Raw genomic sequence first — 19946 nt, 5'->3', positions numbered from 1 at the left:
ATTCTACCCTTCATTAAAGTGAATGAAACCATCTTTCAAAGGCTAATCCCCTCACCATTATTTTCCTATCACAAACCTGTGATCACTGTCTTCTCATTGGTCCCTGGAGAAGATTCACCCTCATGTTTCCCCCCCCTCCCCTTGCTGCGGATGAGCTCTGTGGCCATGCATACGAGTGCAGGCAGAGGGCCTCCCGTCAGGCCTCCTTGCCCACTGTTCACTTGTTTCACCCCCTCCGAGCTCGCTGCATTCGTACAGGCCCGAGCATTGTCCTCGGATGAACTGCAGCAACATGGTGGCCAGAGCGGATCTGCAGCTCTGTGTCTTTGCATTGTGAAATTCATACCTATTACTGTCTCTACATTAAGAGGCCTGTGAGTTCATTAAAAGCTTATGCAGGAGGGATTGGCCAGCGCTGGCGAGCTCTGATTGCTTACATAATCGTATAGAAAAGCCCTCTCCTTTAAGAGTTCTCCGCTTCACACGGTGCAAGTAGGGACATGCAGCTGTTACCTTCATCTGCTCTGCCAAAGCACCTGAATGCATGCAAGAAAGTAAAAAACATTAGCAAACGCTAAGCTTTAGAGTGACCTTGTTTAGTTTTTTCATTCTAATTTAACACGATTGTCATAATTTCCACTTAAGATTGTGTGTCGCTGCATTTTTGTTCGTACGAAGTCCCAATAATTTGAGTATTGTGGGACAATACATCTAAAGTTCCACCACGTGTTCTCCTGGTGTCTCAGTCAGAATTTGTATCTGCTACTTCCTTCGGCACTATACTTTTGTCCGGTGATGAAAACGGGCTTTTCACACTGAAGCGAAACTGTTGGCAAAAACGTCACAGTGCATCTTATTGACACAATCCTCGTGGGGGGGTGGGGGGTGGGGTGGGGCAGACAAAGGAGCACGTGTCTGCAACTGTGCGAGCAGCACCTCACTTTCTCTCCTTCAGTGCCATGGCAATTACTTTGATGCACAATTTAAAACGATCACACCTATTATAGACAGTAATACAAGACGAGTGCGTCTCATTGATAACAAAGGAGCCGTGTGAGTTATGCCTCCGGGGGCTGCGACTCATCACTTAATGGTGGGTGAATGGTGGGGCTCAGACATTTCTATCTAAAACACATCCTTCCAATGAGTGCACACTCTGCTATCAATCACGGAAATTGCGTCGTAAACGTGGAAGAAGATTTGCGGTCTTTCTTCACCTGGGAAATTCAGTCCCTTAGATCTTGTTTTACATCTTTTATCTGGGATATTTTACATCGTTATGTTTTATCTCTTTATCTTTAGAGTGTCCTACAGGCTCGGCAGAACTGTGTATTAGCATTCATTGGCGATGTCCAGCAGCCGTCTGTCTGACACAGCTACAAATGATGGCATCCACTCCAGTTCTCATTGTTTTGTTTCTTTCCCTTTTTTTTTTTTTTTTTTTACGTTACTCTTGCTTGTCTGTCAGTAATACAAATGCATATGCGTATGAGTAATGCTTACAGTATTTGCCTCTACACCCAATAATATGTGAGTCACAAGCCACACCTCAATAGCTCTGAGGTTTTGAACAAGTTTAGTGAGTATGGGACATCAGTCAGTGCAAGAATGCGTGCTTTCATTTCTTTGGGCAAGCTTGTAGATAAGAGGTGTCAAATGTATGGATCATGGGCTAAAATCAGCCTGCCAGAGGGTCCGATCCAGGCCATGGGATATAAACTTTCCCAAGAAACCAGACAACCTACGTTTCTTCAGTAAAAGTAACTTCTGTTGCCAGTTATTCACGAGGCTTTGCACTGATTCAGTAAGAATATCAGACATAACTCAACACTGAGACCTCATTACTTAGTGGCATTAACATCGAAGCCATTCTTGGACTGAGAGTTTGTGAAAAACATGCACGCTGAAGGCTGTACATTTTTGATTTTACATCAGGTAATATATTGAGATTGCATACATTTTTCTTGGACATTTTGCTAAATAGGTATATTGAACAAATTTTATTCAAAAGCTATTACACTACAGTCTTTCCTGTGACGCAGCCTTTTCTGCTCCCGCACTAGAGTTCTCACCCCAGTAAAAAAAAATGCGTGCATCAAGACAGGCAGCTGTGCAACAGAAGCTGTCCGCAGCACCTGAAATGCTGAATCATTCAATCAAACTGACAAAACGCAAGACATATTGACGCACAGATGATTGAGTGATTGATCTTTTATGTCAGTAAATCTGTTATTGTGAGTCATATTGACCATGTGCATTGAACTTACACTTTGTGGTGTATAGACTGAAAACACTGCTGAACGGCCTGAATACAAGGCACACATATTGCCACAAAATGGGACTGATTCATAGTTTATAGGGCAACAGAGAGGGTAAATTTGTTATAGTGAGTCTATTTTTTTTTAAATATTTCCTCTCCAAACTGATTTCATCTGTGGTTGTGCATTAGGTTTACAATGTCACACTAATGATTTCAATTTATAGGTGTATATGTGTCATTAAAGTGTCTCCAAAACAAAAACAGAAAAGTTAATCATGAGGATATGCGCACGTACTTCAAAAGTGTTTCCCAGTAAGATAAATACAGAAGATAAAAAGGGATATGACACAGCCATGAACAACAAACTGAAGGTGAACTCATTTATTGTCTTCAACGTAGCTCATGTTACACATACAAGAATACATACAGGCAAATGACAGCCTCGTGTTAATTACAACAAGAAGTCACACCACAAGACTTGAGATAAATTATTGAACACAAAGTGCGGAAATCAAATTAAAAGCTGATCAGTATTGATTTGTGATGATTGCGAAACGTACCACAAGGACACATTTGCTCAACGACACCATTTTGCCACCGCGGTAAGACATTTACAGTCAATTCCCCATGATACAGTCAGGATTGTGATATCACATGAGACCTCATTGCACATCTGTTATGGTACGTCTGTACTTTAGTCCACTTATAGCTAAAACATAGTTTAAACACGAGTGCAACGAACATGTTTCTTATCTCAAATTCTAATGGCTTTTTTAAAATATATATATTGAGGCACCTTTTTCCAGTGTTTTTCTTTTTTTTTTTCAAATGAACCAATGGATTACTGCGACAACCTGAATTTCCTGATATGAATTATGAAAACTTAGACCCTATGTAAAATTGCTTTTTAAACCAGAAACATTATTTTGAACAAAAATAATCGTTAGAGCAAAGCAGGGAACTTTATATTGCATAAGCCCAGCTTGTTAGATTGAAGAAACCAAGAGAAGATGTGTAGAAAAGGTTTCACACATCGCTGTGTACTTGTCAGAACATTTATACGACCAAAAATATATATATATCAACATATTCGCCTTTGATCATTTCGGATTTCCACACGTTGAACCACCCTGCTCTTGCTCACAACAGTTCACGTTTCTTTAACAGTCAAATAACCTTTGCTTTGTAACCAGCCGTAACAAAAAAAAAGTAGTTATGAGTAATTGAGGGTTGAGAAAGCAATGATAGAGTGAGACAGAGAGAAATGCTGAGTAAGAGCTGGAGAGAGAGAGGGAGAGGCAGAGAGGCAGAGAGGCAGAGAGAGAGAGAGAGAGAGAGAGAGAGAGAGAGAGAGAGAGAGAGAGAGAGAGAGAGAGAGAGAGAGAGAGAGAGAGAGAGAGAGAGAGAGAGAGAGAGAGAGAGAGAGAGAGAGAGGTGCTGTACAGGTGAACCTCAGGTCTGGTTGTGGCTTCATTTGGCTTTCTCAGTCGCTGCTTCTGTCTGGACTCCGGCGTCTGTAGAGTGACGTTTCTGACTCTGCACAGTAAAAACAAAACAACTCTGACAATCCTTGCTTACTGCTACATTTCGTGTCTGTTTATGTTTCTCGTGACTGATCCTCATGTTTGAACACTTTAGGGGCCAAGCAAACATATGATCGCATCGAGCGTTTTCTCTTTTCTTCAAAACGGTTAATTAAATTTAAGGATTTAGAAAACCCCCAAAAAACAAAAACACCTTTATTTGCAGGACAGTAGTACCACGTGATGAGTGGGATGAGACGACAGGATCATGAAATCCTTTTTGAAGATCATCGTTTAATATTTAAAACCGAGGGGGTTCTTTATGTTATGTATCTTAAACTAAACACTGATAAATTGAAGGAAGTGCAACAATGTGAGACAAAAGAGATATGTATGTTTTTTAGTATTTTTTTTAAGTATTTTTTTTTAAGTATTTGGGATATTGTAACTAAATTTCTCTAAAACAAGGACGTATAGATTTATGACAATACACATGCCTTTAATGGACATGCTTAACATTGTAGGATAATATGATTTCGTAAAGTAAAGGATGTGATAAAAGCATTGTGAAAGGTATTGTAGAAATCCGGCGGAAATGTAAATCCATTCAGATAACCGTTTAAACCAGAATGTGGTAAAACATCAGCAAGGTGTATAAACATGGCATGTATTGATGCTGTTTGATACCGTCTTAGGTTACCAAACTAAAATAGTCCTGCAAAGCCTTCAGCCACACCCAGTGGTGAAAACACCCAACTCTCAAAGAATGCAATAACTCCACTTTAAAGGTTTATTGCATTTCTTAGTAATGTGAAGTAATATCCTACTTTAGGGAGGCACTTCTTCATTTTTTCTTCTCTTCATAAATGACTGGATTGAATTAGATCACACTGAGGACACAGTGCAAGTTGTTTCTTAAAAGGAACACACAGCAGGTGAGCGCTGACATATTTAGGATGCATAGCAGGGTGTGTTCATCTGCTTTGTTTTCAGTAAAAAGAAGGTAAATGTAATTCTGAATTGTAGTTGCCGCCATCTAGTGGATATAAATGGACTGTAAAGTGTACCCAGGAGCAAATTACAGAAACATGTCATGCCTCCCTTTGAGGAAAATAGATCATTTTAAAGTAAACAATAAGAAAACCACAGGCGCTTGTGCCAATATTACATTAGGAAAGCTATCGAATGACATTGTTCAGGATCTATCATCCTTCATTATGATCTGATAAACGTGTGTACAGTACAATAAGTCCAAAACTTTTCAGTATTCCATTTTTGGAATTACTAAATTTATGTAAATACATATTTCAAATCACAAGGTATCTTAACACGGAATCCTTTTTATCTGCCCTATTTTTTATATTTTGTTGAAGTTGGTTTCCCATTGTCATGCGTGCCATCCAATGGTAAACATATTTCGACAAAAAAAACTGGAACATGCTTTAAGTTAAACGCTTTCTGTTTTGTACATTTTGACTTTTCTAATACTCACAACAACATCTCGGATGTGCTTAACCGTAACAATCCGATTGAGTAGGATTTGATATTTTTCCAGTGAGTCTGGGCAACTGTTCATTTCAGTGATCTTGACCGATATTACAACAACATCCACCTGTATGTTACTATATTTACTGTATATGTATATACCATAAAAAAAAAAAAAAAAAAGTGCTGACCACCTCACTACTGTGCTGGCATGCAGTCACCTGAAGTTCTCCTCACCAGATTTTTAAAGAACCCATGGATGGAGTTCCTCTTCTCCAGTTTCTTAGCCCCTTTGGCTGCGTCGTCTGCAGCTTGGGAGGCCGCCGGAGCTGCCTTGTTATCTACGACCACCTCGACAGACTTGGCCGCTGCTTTAGGTTCTTCCTTGGCTTTGGCTGCCTGAGCAGCCTCCGCTGCTGCTGCAGGCGGGCTCGCGGCCTCCTTCTTGGGTGCAGCTGCCTGAAAATGTTCCAGCGCGTAATAGAGAAGATTAAATTATCCCAGCTCTTGATCAGGAAAGGATATGCACACTCGTGGTTGCTCATTCGAGTGCAAATGGACTTTGAGATAACATTTTGAAGGGACATGAAGGCGTGCATCTGCTGTTAGGGCACTGTTTGCTTTAGTGATCTCATCATTATAAAAAGGGGGAGGGGGGAGCGCATATACACAGATGTGTCATTTTATATTCAAATGTACCAGAAAGTGGACAGCAGCAAAGCTGTTTAGAGCGTGTTTTAATATTCTGGTTAATAATGCATCTTTTCACAAGAGGTCGTCTGTATTTACCAGTCCAGACGTTTTCCTGAGGAGGCGAACTCCACTTGTGGAGGCTGCTTGGACCTTTGTGGTCATGTGATCTAACAGTGCCTCAAATTCACATAAATCTGTTACTTATTCTGAAGCGGTCTTATCAAAATTCACACGAGGGACTTTCAGAAGTTTACAGGCAATGACAGGGGCTTCATTGAAGAGATGCTTACTTTGGGCTTGAAAAGAGAAAGAAAAGGTGATTTTGAGGGTTTCTTCTCCTCCTGAACAGGTGCCGGCGGTTCTGGTTTAGCAGCTGCCTCCAAAGTGCCCGTTTTCGAGGGATCCACCTTCTTTTATCCAAAACAGCAAAGAGGAAGAGACGCTTCATGAGATATTTACAAATCAAAGGCTTGGGCATCAATGAAGTGGGCTCAGTGAAAGCAGGAGCTGCCACCTGTGATATGAAAGAAGAGGTGAACGAGGGAAAGTATCCAGGATTAGGCAGGAAAGAGAGAGAAAGTCAGTTGAAGATAAGAACGGGTCCCGGAAGAATAAAGAAGGCCACATCACCATGAGATAAATAAATACAGATGCATCTAAAAGAAAAGGAATGTAATGGAAAAGTTGGAGATCAACTTCATCTTAGATGCATTGAACATAAACTGAAAAGCTATTTTTGGGTCATTTTAGGTTTTAAATCATTTAAGTCAGAAAGAAAGTATTTAAAAATGTCAGAATATTACACGAGATAAGATGTCAGAAGCCTTGATTATTCATATTCAAAATGAAACAAGCCAATGAACTTTTCAATCCTTGGTTTTTGATGCACCTGTAAAGCTTCTTTTAAAAAAGAGGAAAAAGAAACGAGCCACTTCAACTTGTTTCCATGTATTTAAAAAGTCCCTCGTTTGAATCCACAGTCCACAGAGTTTACTGGGGCGAGTTAGAGATACAAGCAAGTTAATTTCCTCAATTTGAGCAAATGTTTCATCTTCGCTTAGCATAAGAGCCAAAACCAACTATATCCAAACAGTTTAACACATTTTGTACTTCAAAAGCCACTTCTTTGAATCCAGACGAAAAACCTTCACCAAGATAAATACTGTATTTAGGAGGTTCTATGAAATCGCTTGCTTTCTGTACACACGTCTAATTATCTTTAGGTTTGTTTTCAAATCTGCCACCGAACTAGAAGATGAAAAAGCATAAATACGAGACATAGAAAGAAAAGACAGAAATAAGCTTGTTTCCCAAAATGTTACTCTTCAGTAATTTACCTCAGTGTCTACCTCTGGGTGTAGTAAGTCTTCAAACACTTGCTGGAAAGGGAAATATGATTGTAATCAGTTGTTCTACTGGATACTAGAAATAAATCGTGCACTGATATTTGTTGTTGGTAAATTGCGCAACGTACAAGCGGCGAACTTGCAGTGTGATGAACCTCTGTGATGGACAATTTATGCCTTGAAATGTATTTTGTGAATTGCAAATATCAGCGTGTGTGCGTGTTAGTTTGGAGTTAATAAAATATTACATGTGGTACAAGATATTATTTGGCAAAAGTGAAGTGAAAACAGTGAGAGAAGTCCATTGAGTCGCAAATAAATACTCCTCAGCGTTTGTGGCCCGTTTACCTGCACTTCGCCTACAAATGACTCAGCCACCTCCACTGCTGCCTCCTGAAGATCAACCTTATCTTCAGTCTGACAAACGCAGATTCATTAGAACATGTAAAAACAGCCAGTAAAATGCTGATGTAATCTGAAAATGAGAAGCTTGCTCCACTCCCTAAAAAAAAGAGGACAACACATAAAAGTTTGGTTTAATTTACCTGCACCGACTCTGGAGCCTCCACTGGTGTCTCCTGCAGAGCAAAACTGCTTTGTTTAAGGTTGTTCGTATAAAAGACCGGAATCAAACACGCAGGTTGTCTGAAATGGAACACGCTGAACATGGTTTATAGTGACTTCAGTGACACTTCAAGTCAGAGGAAGTCCTGATGTTTTATTTGTGCAGGTAATTACCACAATCACTCCAGCATAGATTCATAGAGCTTTTCCTGAATGAAACAGAGAAGATGAAGCAGATTCTCTCGTTTACCCGTACTTCTACCTCTGGCTGTACCTGTACCTGTACCTCTACTGCTGCCTCATGCACATCCTTGATTGTCTGCAGGATGACGAAGAAAGTCTTTTTTGTGTGTGTGTGTGTGAAAGCCAACGTGTCGAGAGGGAAATCTCATCACAGCCTCTGAAGCACAGGAGATGTTGTTATTCAAAGGTTCAGTGTGTTAACTCAGGAAAGGGTTAAAGGGATTGGTCAGAAGTGTTAGATGAGTCAAAGAAAATCATTACACTCTCATTAAAACCCAGGTTGGCAATTACTTAAGTCTCTTTTTCAAAGAGTTCCGGGAATATCTTGAAATGTTCACACAGTTGTTCACGGGTTTTAAACGAGTTGCAAACATGTTACTATGTCTGTCCGGTCTTCTTCCAGCAGCTTCTATGTCTGATGACAAAATGATGGCGGGGGGGGGGGGGGGGGGGGTCAAATAACTAAAATACTAACATGTCGGACATCATATGTGTTTGTTTTTCGATTGATTGCTGTTGTTCAAATATCCATATTTACATATTAGGTACTAGTTAAAAGTAAATATGTTTTTAATCAATGTTAAAAGTTTTTTTATATATATATATATATATATATATATTTAAGTGTGTGAATGGCTGCACATGTAGGTATTGGTATTGGTATATACCGATAGTACTGCTTCTACAAAAACTCTGAATTCTATTTATTGCATGTCATTGGGGATCTTCAGCAAGTCTAGTTATGTGACACATGTGAACTCCCAAACAGTTTGCAGGGAGTTTCTGCGACATTCTTGCAAGACTTAAGCAACACACACAAAGTACCAATTCAGTGGAATTCTAAGTGGAAATTGTGCCTCACTCAAGTAATTTTTTATTTTTTTAACATTTTTGTGAACTAGAGGTGAGCAGGGACATTTGATCTTCAGCTTAGCATGTAGGTTCATGAGGTGCTGGAGGCTGATATTTCACTGCTTCTGTTTATTCCTATTAATTATTTCTTGGATAAAAAGAAAAAGACAAAAACTTGTTCGGAAAATACATTCACCTGACCCCAAGATTTCTTCTGCTGCTTATTTTGATGAAGCGGCAGCAAATGTAATGCTATGCTAAGACTTTTCACGGGACAATGCAGCGAGTGCCACGGCCTTACGTCCGTACACTAGAATCCTATTTGGAGCAATAAGCTGATTTTAATGATGGTGCGATAGTATGTCCATACACTGTAACAGTTAATTGGTTGGATAAAACAACTTCCTGATGAGCTAAGAGTGAATGAGCAGAGTTTTAAGAGGAAAGATTGGATGTGTTTGTCACTGAGCTGTAAAGGTGTTGATTGGGTGTTCTTTTGAATTTGCCAGAGCCATGTTCACTGTTTCTCCTCATTCTACACTTCATTCTATTGTTAAGCAAATGGTTGTGCATGTTAGACATTGTGCAAAGATTCAGGAATTATTAGGAGGAAGTCACATAACCAGATGTCACAAGATGATTTTTGCAATTCACTAACATCCATATTTCCCATGAATGCGGAGTTTGGTATAAACGAAGGTGCGAAGCTGACATTTATATCATTTGAAGTATTTTCTTTTTCCATTTCCTGAATTCACACTAAATTATAAAGGAGTCACATTCTCCAAAGTCTTGAACAAAACCATATTCTCCCAAGAGATGGATTGCTTTTCCAGGAAGAAATGTTCGTACAAAGTTGCAGCTCCAGTTAGAGAGCTCCTTAGAGGTCAGCCTTTGCTCTGTTAGTAGTAGCAGAATGATCCATGGTCAGTTAAAGAGTATAATAATCTACTGTACCACAGCTGCAGTCTTTGCATTGGCTCCACTTGTTGAAGCACCTTTGGCTTTGGGTGTCTTGATTCCTATCCGTACCTCAAATTCACATACGGTATGTTTCAAATGATGTCAACACACTGTGGAACATGCAGCAGAAACCTGCCTGAGGTCTAATGTGAAACGGCCTTAATTGGCTCTCTTTGTTTAGTTTTTTTTTCTTTTACCTTTTGGCGGAAGAAGCTGCTCAGGACACCTTTGGCTGATTTTCCTTTGGAGGACTCGACTTCCTTTGCCGCAGCTTTCGGTTCTTCCTTAGGCGAGGGCTTTGCAGCTTTGCCACTAGGTTCTCCTTTGACGTCCAGTTTGGGTGGCTCCGGAGGAGGCGGCGGTGGGATAGACATCCCTTTGGGTGGTGCAGGCGGTTCAGATATTTGTGCAACCTTCAAACAAAAGCAAGGATATGTACAAATTCTGATTTTGTTTGGAGAAAAAAAAACTTAAAAAAAAAAAACTATCCACATGCAAATTTTCACAGCAAAATGACATTAATGTAAAGGTAATATTAGAAAGGATGGGGCAAAAATGGCTTATCAACTATGGAGTATTTATGGGAAATGAGCAAATAAAGTCACATATAGTCATTAGTTTTGTCTGAATTGTGAAATTTGTTATGCAAACAAAACATGCTAAGGGCTATATGCTCACAGTAGTTGTTGCTGCCGGTTGGCTCTCCATCTGGGACTATTTTGCAACGGAAAAAAATGAGTAGTTTGACAAATTATGTTAGTTTGAATCAAAGAAAGATCAGTGAAGCTCCTTTAAAACAGCAACAGATGTAACAAGTACTGCGAATAGAAATAGAAAAATGCAATAAGCAGAAGAAGGAAATAAAAAAAGGTGTATTGTTGCAATATAAATACATAAGGAACATTTTATCACCTGATCTTTTGCTGCATCAGGAGTAGCTGTTTCCTGTTTGGATGTTTTTGTGGGGTTCACCTGTACAATGACAAGAAGAAAAATAAGCATGTTCAACTATTTGTGCAAGACAGAAGCATAATGCATGGTGCATAATACACAATGTGTAGCATTATGATGCATTATGGGATTTGATGTATACATCAGCAAAGCTGCAGTGTCAGAGGCTGACACAGCTGATGTAACAGCAACAGAAAAATAATTATTTGTATGAAAGAGAAGCCTTTCATTGGTGCAGACATAGGCCTTTATGGTAAGCTCACTGAGGCCCACAGAGTGCACACTGGGCTCCCTGACAGAGCACATACAGTACATGCGCTATCATTGTGACAGCCATTGTGCTCTGGAGATGGCGTAGGCCTGCCCTCGCTCTATCTTCACAAATCTCAACTTCCAACCGCACAGGCCTCCCTTGTGAGCTCACACTATGGGTTGAACAATGGGCCGCCACATTCCCGCATGTTCAAAGACTTGATTAGCATGAGGCTAGGGCAATGGTAACTCTTTAAAGCGGCATACATCCAAAAGACAGCACGATGAAGAGGAAATACAAGAGCTGCTTGTTGTAAGGTTTTCAATCAGGCGCTGCCATCGTGGCAGATTTCGGTCATGAATACTGTCAGTTCCTTAAACAGTAATACTCCAAAACTTTTTCCAAACTTTTACATTGAATAAAATAACAAATCCATACAACAAATAAATCCAATTTTAGTGTCCCACTTTTGGCTCCATGTCTGCTTCTGAATTAATTTTAAGATTTTACAGATCGCTCAGCCTCAGATGCTCTGATGTTTTAAATTACAAACTGAAAAAGAAAGCCATGCCAAGCATTTTATTTGAATTGAATATTTGAATTTATTTTTTATTTTATTTGAATCTGTGAGTTATTCTACATCACTTCTTAAGACCCAATTTAATTTAATTTAATTTAATAATTCATTTTAGTGCATTTTAAAATGTTAATTCATATTTCTATAAATATTATTTTTCTCATTTTATTGCATTATTTCAGTCCCCTTCCTTTTTTGTTTATTATTTAGTTTAGTTAACTTTATTTTACAATTATATTTCAATTTCCTTAATGGTTTTGCAGTTTTTTTGGTTTGAACATTTTTAGACACACAGTTTTATATGCTATAAAAACAACTGTATTATTACTAGTATTATTGCATCCTGTTTACTGAAATATTATCATTGACAGAAAGGCTCATCAGGGAAATTACCAAACACCTCAGCTTAAGTGAGACATTACAAATAATCAGATGACAAATGAATTTGTTTCTGCTGTTTGAGCAACTGCATTCAAAGAAAGTTGCAGATAAATTCCGTTTCCTTTTAGGTGATCTGGTTTTACAAAAAGACACACATCGAGTAAATGTACCACACCCAACTCCCCATAGTGCCACTTACTAGGGTTTTGAAGAAGTTCATAACTGGGTTGTCTTCTGGGTCCGTCTCCTCTTGGCTTTCCACAGGCTCACCGTTCGCCTCTTCAGTTTCAGGAGCTTTTTCTTCTGGCTGTGGATCAGATTCTGGAGTCTCAGGTCCTGGCTTCACTAATGCATCAGGTTCCTGCTTTGGACTGCCAGCTGTCTCCTATACACCATCACAGAGAATTAGCCTTTGAGATTTATGTTAGAGCAGCAGAGCTGAAATGCAAGCAGCGAGTGTCTTAATCGCAGCATTGAGATGGGAGCACAATTCCAACCATGCCTCTGCCTACTCGGGGGCATTGCCAACAATCGCCCTTTTATTAATGTGTGTGTCCCACCCCTCACTCGTTGATATTCAACAATGTGTGAGAGTTATGCCCTGAGAAATGTCAGCAAAGTCAAATACCTTGCTGTGTCCTCAGGAAGACGGTGGTTTAAACTAATGAACTCTGACTTTTTTGTGAATGAATTTAACTTGTTCATCATGGGTTGTCTTACTAGTTTGTGGCTTTAGTTCAGCTTTATTTGTCTCTAAAGGTGTTCTGATGCCAAACAATTTAACGTAAAACATGACTACTAAAGACGGAGAAGAAAAAGGCTGAGAGATTCAATGTTTTTTATGTAGTTTTTTATTGAAAATATTTAATCTTTTTGTACATTTCAGCGTTTTTTTTTTTTTTTTTATTCACATTACGAGGGATACTGAGCATTATTCAGCCAGGCATCTTTGATAGTTAGTGTTTCCACGTTAGGGTCATTGACAGAGGTCACAAATTAATTCTATTCCAGGAGCAACATTCAGCCCAATTCAATCTCAAGTGGGTCAGACCAGTAACGTGTTAACACAATAACATTTGCAGTCAAATTCTAGAACAACTCCATTGGAATAACACTTGACTCTAAATGCTTCCAATGGTCATAATGGAAGCTGAGCTCCTTAAATGTCACCTGTCAACATTGGTTTGTAATAGTGTGCATTAGGGATGTCCCGATCACACTTGTTTGCCCCCGACACCGATCCGATTTTTCAGAATTGAATATCGGCCGATACCGATATTCACCCGATCCGATACTCACATTGCTATTGCAAATATACTCAATAGTCTATTTTTGGAGCAACTAAGATGTCTGAAGCTAAAAGCACTATTGGCAGAAGCTTTGTTTAGCTAGAAATTATTGTAAAACTCACTTATTGAATCAAAATTCTTCTCTTTCTCATTAGTTGTTGTTGTAGACTGAGGGTACATCCACACGACAAAAAAACGATCTTTTTCCTTCCTGGCCTGCTCCCAACAAACCGTCCACACCTCACTATGAACACGGCTCAACACGAGGCCTCAGGGCATGTAGTACACTTGTCAGGCCTTAAGGGGCGCTGTGACTCAACAAACACAATAAAAAAGCAGAAGAGGACAGACCACATAGAAATTTAGAAGTAGACTTCTGAACATAAACACATAAACCACTATATATAACTCTAGTTTTATAGGTTTATGGCCCCGCTCCGTTGCTTCTAGCTTCTACAGCTCAACAGGAGCTTGTATTCCGTGATTGTTGTGGTTATTAGGTGACGTTGCGGACCGCAGTTTTTTGTTTTGTTTTTTTAAGATCGGCGGGGTGATCGGCTGGGTTTGCCGAATCCCGATCACTCACAAATCCCCAATATCGGCCCCAATCCGATATCTACCGATCGGATCGGGACATCCCTAGTGTGCATGAATGGGTGAAATGTTTTGGGACTGAAGCCATGAAAAAAAAAAAAAATCTATATAAGTGATACTTGTTGCTTTACATTAAAAATGAAATTCTGAAATGCCTTTTTAAATTTTATTTAATTTTTTAATTTACTCCACATTTTTCGCATTTATTTTCACTTAAAACATTCAATTTCAAAACTTTCTGTGTGCAAAGCTTATTCACAAAGGTTAGAAATACAGTTACCTTTTGTTGTCACATTTCAGGGTTGCTGTGAAGTGATCAAAACAGCAAACATTGACAGTTCAATAGTTTTTTGCAGGTCTTCGAGGCACAGCACACAAAGATACACTGCAGTCACCTTTATTATCAAAAATACTGATAAATACTGATACGGTAGATTAATAACTGGAATGGTAGATAAATTAAAATGAAAATACTATTTTGAAATGCTGAAAGAAATATTTGAACCATTTCTAGAAATCACAATGTTTAAAGAGCAGATCTGAACAGTTGCACATACTTTCCATCACATCTGAAGCTTCTGTTCTTAAACTTTAGAGAGCGCTGGTTCATCTCTTCCTGAGCTTTATGGCAATGTCCGGTTTTAAAGAAGAACAACGTCGTCTTCTTTGTTAGTGATTGAAGAATTGTTTTTTTCCCCATGATGCCTTATGTGTAACTATATCTTCAATAATCTTTGGAGGACCAACACAAGCTTGCAGATGTGGGATGCTGCTCACTCTCCTCCACTGGCTCTTCAGGGATGACACGGTTGGAATCAGTAGGCTTGACAGATTTAAGGCGCTCACATCAACACATCCCACTGCGGTTTCTGTCTTTTCCATCAGCGTCTCGCACTGGCGCTTCAGCTGGAGCAGTCTTCTCTTTGCAGAGTTGTCAATCAATCTTGTTTGTGTAACTTTAGGTTTCCCGGTGACCTTTTTAGCGAACTTAAGCTTCTCTGAAGCAGCTTCAACAAGTGACAGAGCTATATTCTTCAACAACTTGCCAGGTGCATCTTTATCTTGAGGTCTTGGACTCTTCTTTGGTCTTTTTATTGACGTCCAGCCGGCTTCGTCCAGATCACCTTCAGAGACATGGTGTCTCTGCTCTGCTCTGTTGAACTTCTCAAAACAGGAAGCCTCTGGGATTTCTCTTTCGGTAGATGATTCCCGGATAAGGACATGAACTTCAATACTCTCCATCACGGTCTCATTCTCATTTGATGAAGCCCCTGGAAGAGCCTCGACTTGTAGTTGAGGAAAGGGGGGATTTGGCTCTTGTTCTCGATTTGGGGTCATGAAACTTGCAGCACCCAGGACGTCTTCCACCAATGAGCCGCCATTAACGGTGGAAGGTTCCTGAGAAGTGGACGCGGTGGGTTCATACTCTCGAGTGAGCGCATCAATGACATCTTGAAAAAGATGTGACTGCTGGGTATTTTCACTTGGAGGTTGGACTGCTGCTTCATCACAAGCAGTTACAGTGAGCAGCAGGCCAATGTATGGACAAAGTTCATCAGCAGCTCCCGGGCTAAATTTGTCCCGTTCCTCAGTTTCTTGTGTATTTTTGACTCCAGCGGTGACCTCTTCGTGGGCAGTTTCCACCTTAACTTGAATTTCGTTCTCGAAAAAGGCAGAAACATCTTGGTTGGCAGGTGTGAGGATTGGCTCCTCGTGCACAACCTCGTAGATTGCTTCCATCACCATTACAGCTGATTGTCCATCTAGGGAGCGAATGACATTCGCTTCTGCAGCCTCGGGAGTGACAGAATTAGGCTCGGGTTCAGCAGTTTCAATCAGCACAACATCAGCGGACATGTCTCCAGCTTCTTCACCGTTGCCTCCAGTAATTACTTCATCCACTGCGGGTGCTGATGTGATCATATAGGTGTCGTCAGTGGTCTCATTTTCAGCTGCCAAAACTGTTTCAATGCAATTTGCCACCACTGTTGGAAGGTTGTAAAGGACCTCCAGTGACATGTTGTCTGGAGTCTGCTTTTCCTCGGCAATGTGATCTTCTGTCACGGATTTGACTGAGTGAGATTCAGGTGTTGCAGTCATTTGGAGCTCTGGCTCCGGCCGGAAATTTTTCGTGAAATCCATCCTCTTTACTCTGAACAACATAGTCTCACACATGCTCTCCATGATGAAGCCAGCCATTTGGTTCATTGAGGTTGTGTCTCTTGTGTTGTCTTCCAACATTACCCCAATACTGGCACCCACAAATTCATCCTGTGGATCCTCCTTAGTTGTTGCAGGCGTCACCATGAATCCTTCTTCTCCTGGGCCTTCAGTGATGTTGGTGGTGTCATCGTCTTCGCTGTCAGTTTGAGTTGAAACATCTGCCGAAAGGCTTCTGTCAGTCTGTGTGGACATTTCCGCTGTTTGGCATTGATATCCTCGACCGTTGACATCTGCAGTGACTCCATCTTCCAGTGTTGAATCCTTCACCATGAAAATCAACACCCATGTTTAGATGAAATACAGGCTATGTTCATTTGGGGACATGTGATAACCATGCAGTCGACAAGGACTTTTGGTGTGAATATAATATGTCGTTACATAGTTCACTCCTAATTTTCGTATCTTCAAAGATATCAACAGGATAGACCGTCAAAGTGATTTCAATCAAGTTTGTGTTGAAAAAGAGCACTTTTCTGTTGTTTATTATCTTAACAAATCTCATGATGAGATCAGAACCAACAATATAATGTCTTTGTCTAGTATATAAATATCATTTGTAGCACTGAGAAGTAAAAAACACTGATTGTTACCATATACATTCATCCAGTTATCCATTACCTAACTCTAACATTGTTTCTGTGTTGTGGGAGAAAGATGGAATACTTGAAGAAACCTAATACAGTACAAACACAGTGTAAAGCTGCAGAGAACATCCCCTAGATTAGCTTTTGAGAGTGTTTTAGAAACAGTTTCAGGAGTAAACAGTGCAAGTTGTTGTTTTTGTCTTAACAATACCCCACATTTGTTTTTTTAACTTTAAGATAAACTACAGTGCCTGTAATTATCATTGTGAAGAAATATCTTGTTTAGTTCTCACTGGTATATAGTAGAATTTATCAGACTATAGATGCAAGATTCTAAACATGGTATATTTTCTGGCTGACTGAGGTGTCTTCATGTATTTTCTTAACAATAAAAACAAGTTTACTGCAATATACTACAGAAATATATAAGAGAAGAGTACTCACCACCTGTACTTCATTTGGAAGACTGACATCCGATTGATCGTTACTTGACGGCTCTTTTTTTTCAACAGCCTCAGCTTTAGGTGGAGGAGGTGAAGACTCTTTCTTTTTGAACATTTTGCCAAAAATATTAACTTTTTCTTTTTTCGGACTCTTGAGTTCTTCATTCACAGTGGTTGCTTCAGGAACATTAAATGTGACATGAGCGTCGACTGGCTTCTCATCCGTGGCATCAGGGGCATTAGCAGTGGCTTGGTCATTGGAAGGTTTCTCATCCATGGCATTAGGGGTATCAGGAGTTACCTGACCAATGGATAGTTGCTCACTGGGCGCGTCAGTAGAATCAGGAGTGACTTTGTCATTGTCAGGCTTCTCATTGGTTGCTTCAGGGGTATCAGGAGTGACTTGATCATTGGCGAGCTGCTCGTTGGCGGCGGCGGGGATTTCGGGGGTGACTTCACCATTGGTAAGTTTCTCAGTGGTGGCGTCAGGGATTGCAGGGATGACTTGATCATTGGCACGCTCGGATTCTGAGTCATTAATCACATATTCAGCTGGATCTATGGGGATGCTTGAAGATAGTGGTTTACCATTTTGCTGAATGACAGCTTCGTTCTTGGCTGTGCCTACAAACCAGAAGAATTTGTTGTTACAAAGTAAACAGAAGACTAAAGTACTAATACAAAGGACTTAGTAACTGACACAAACTGACCAATAGGTGTAATAATACAACAACTAACAAGAGCAATTTTGTTACAGAAAAACTAACGGTAATAGCAAAAAAAAAAAAAAACCCTCCCTTTAAAAATATCATATATAGAAAATAACTCCTGACTTCAGAAGCTGGTAACTTAAACTGACACCTGAAGTTTATACGTCAGGTATTTCTGAACAAACCAGAGAAAGGTGGAATCCCAAACATGTAAATGTTCTTGTACAATTGGAATGAAACCTGCTGAGCACAGAACAACTGTACAGCAGAAAGAAAAAAAAAAAAAAAAAAAAAAGACACGTAATAAATACAATTAGTACAAATTGAAATTAAAAAAGTATTGCAGCAGAAGGGAGGGTAGTGACACCCCCTATCCCAGAAAAACAGGCCTTGCATGTTATTTGAGTGATGAAAGAGGTTACAGACTACCACTTTAAGATATACACAGCAATCTCTGAGCCAAAATGTATATATGAAGGAAAAGATTCCGCCCTGCAGCATTAAAACTGATGTCTGCAGGTTTTAAGGAAGTCAACACAGGCTGACTGACACGTGACGATCATATGCAGCCTCAACACCAGGGCTTAGACAAACTCTGAGCTTGGCAACCATTTGTCAGTGTTATTGCTTGTGCATGGACACAAACCACACTGTGACAGGATATATGGCTGCTCATTCTTCATGGGGCTACGCCTACAGTTTACATTGGGAGACTCTTGACACAGTCCAGACGGGAGTCACTGTGTTTACATAGCATTACAGAGGCACTTCTCACTAATCCAACACGGGCACGGTAAATCAGCTGATTGTCCCTGTCAAAGACTGACTAAACAACAAATTTCCCAAATTGCATTCAAACTGAATAACTGTTTGATGAGCGGTAGGTCACCCCTTTTCCATTGAGTCTGCATGCACGTCTGCCATGACGCACTAATGTCATAAATTATTATTTTCAACATCAACTTAAAAAATAAAATTGCACTCACCATCAATGTGCATCCCGTTAGGTGTGGCATTTGGAGCAGTGCCATTCACTAATCCGTTCTCATGTTTCTCAGGAATTTTTTCTTCCTACAAGGAACAAATTAACCACAGTGAATGTCAAGTTTGCAGGTCAATCTTACGCAGTGTTATATTTTCAAGATAAGTCCAGTTTCTTCTTATATAGAAGACATATATAGACATTATAGACATATAAGTATCAAAGTATTTTCAGAAAAATAAAAATAAAAAAGAAAGAAATTACCTGCATTACATGTAGGACTTTAGTGTCATAGTTTTTACCTTTTTTAGCTCAGGGCTCTTCGAATTCTCGTTTCCCATATCGTTTCCAGTCAAAACAAGCAACTTTAACAAAAAAAAAGAAAGACAAATAGAAAACAGAAATGATGTTTTGTAATGAGAACAGCATATACTCCCATAATCAGCAGCAGGTATTGAGTGACTGCTTTTAAAATGTTGATATAGCCTTAACTCACATGTCTTACCTTGTTGTACTTCCGCAAGAAAAATAAGGGATGTCCTCCTCTGGAGAAAAATCTATGTCTCTGAGAGATACACTTGCTCCTCCTGCCCAGCTGTACTATTAACAGCCGATTATATGTGGACTTTTCAAGGGTGTGACGGTTTTCAAGTATTGAACTGGATCTCCTCCAGTGAAAGGTCCATTGTTGCTCATTGGTCGAAGCACATGATTAACTTATAAAATAAATAAATCTATTTTTGAAGTGCCTGACAACATTATAAGGTGAACAGTCTAATCAATCACACGATGATAGGGTACTTCTGGATCTATTGTTAGCAAACCAGGATCTGGACCAGCTAAACTTATCTGGCACTCAGTTAGATGAATTACACTCATTTGCATTTCAAACACTTTCATTTTAACCTGATTTAAAGAGAAACCTCGAAGCATTTTAACACTCAGTTCATGAGCAGTTTGAAAGTGTGTTTGTACTAAAAGATTTAACTGAATAAAACTGACAAATGCCCATCAGACAAATGCTGGATTA

The 19946-nt window shown here is 39.6% G+C and overlaps 1 protein-coding gene across 1 annotated transcript; it reads right to left on the bottom strand.

Annotated features, from left to right (window-relative positions):
• Nucleotides 1–2626: 2626 nt before the first annotated feature.
• Nucleotides 2627–19502, bottom strand: bcas1 (brain enriched myelin associated protein 1). Its single transcript, XM_080469217.1, has 15 exons — nucleotides 19422–19502; nucleotides 19219–19281; nucleotides 18921–19005; nucleotides 17226–17848; nucleotides 12291–12476; nucleotides 10842–10901; nucleotides 10608–10643; nucleotides 10127–10342; nucleotides 7853–7885; nucleotides 7656–7724; nucleotides 7299–7340; nucleotides 6252–6371; nucleotides 6058–6138; nucleotides 5506–5727; nucleotides 2627–3796 (listed from the first exon to the last, which is right to left on the bottom strand). The coding sequence occupies exons 2-15, from the start codon at nucleotides 19255–19257 to the stop codon at nucleotides 3731–3733; spliced, it is 1878 nt and encodes a 625-aa protein (XP_080325343.1). The 5' UTR covers nucleotides 19258–19281; nucleotides 19422–19502; the 3' UTR covers nucleotides 2627–3730.
• Nucleotides 19503–19946: the final 444 nt, after the last annotated feature.

This window comes from Lipophrys pholis, assembly GCF_963383615.2.
Source record: "Lipophrys pholis genome assembly, chromosome: 8".
NCBI classification, from domain to species: domain Eukaryota; kingdom Metazoa; phylum Chordata; class Actinopteri; order Blenniiformes; family Blenniidae; genus Lipophrys; species Lipophrys pholis.
This window is presented reverse-complemented; position numbering and strand designations above follow the sequence as displayed.

Bases quoted from the DNA above. Each gene is read 5' to 3' on its own strand.
- bcas1 (XM_080469217.1), bottom strand. From the start codon at position 19,257: ATGGGAAACGAGAATTCGAAGAGCCCTGAGCTAAAAAAG. The intron at 10,644-10,841 runs GTGATAAAATGT...GTTGCAAAATAG, and splicing joins CTGATGCAGCAAAAGATCAG to TCCCAGATGGAGAGCCAACC. The intron at 10,343-10,607 runs GTGAGCATATAG...TTTTGTTTGAAG, and splicing joins AACCGGCAGCAACAACTACT to GTTGCACAAATATCTGAACC.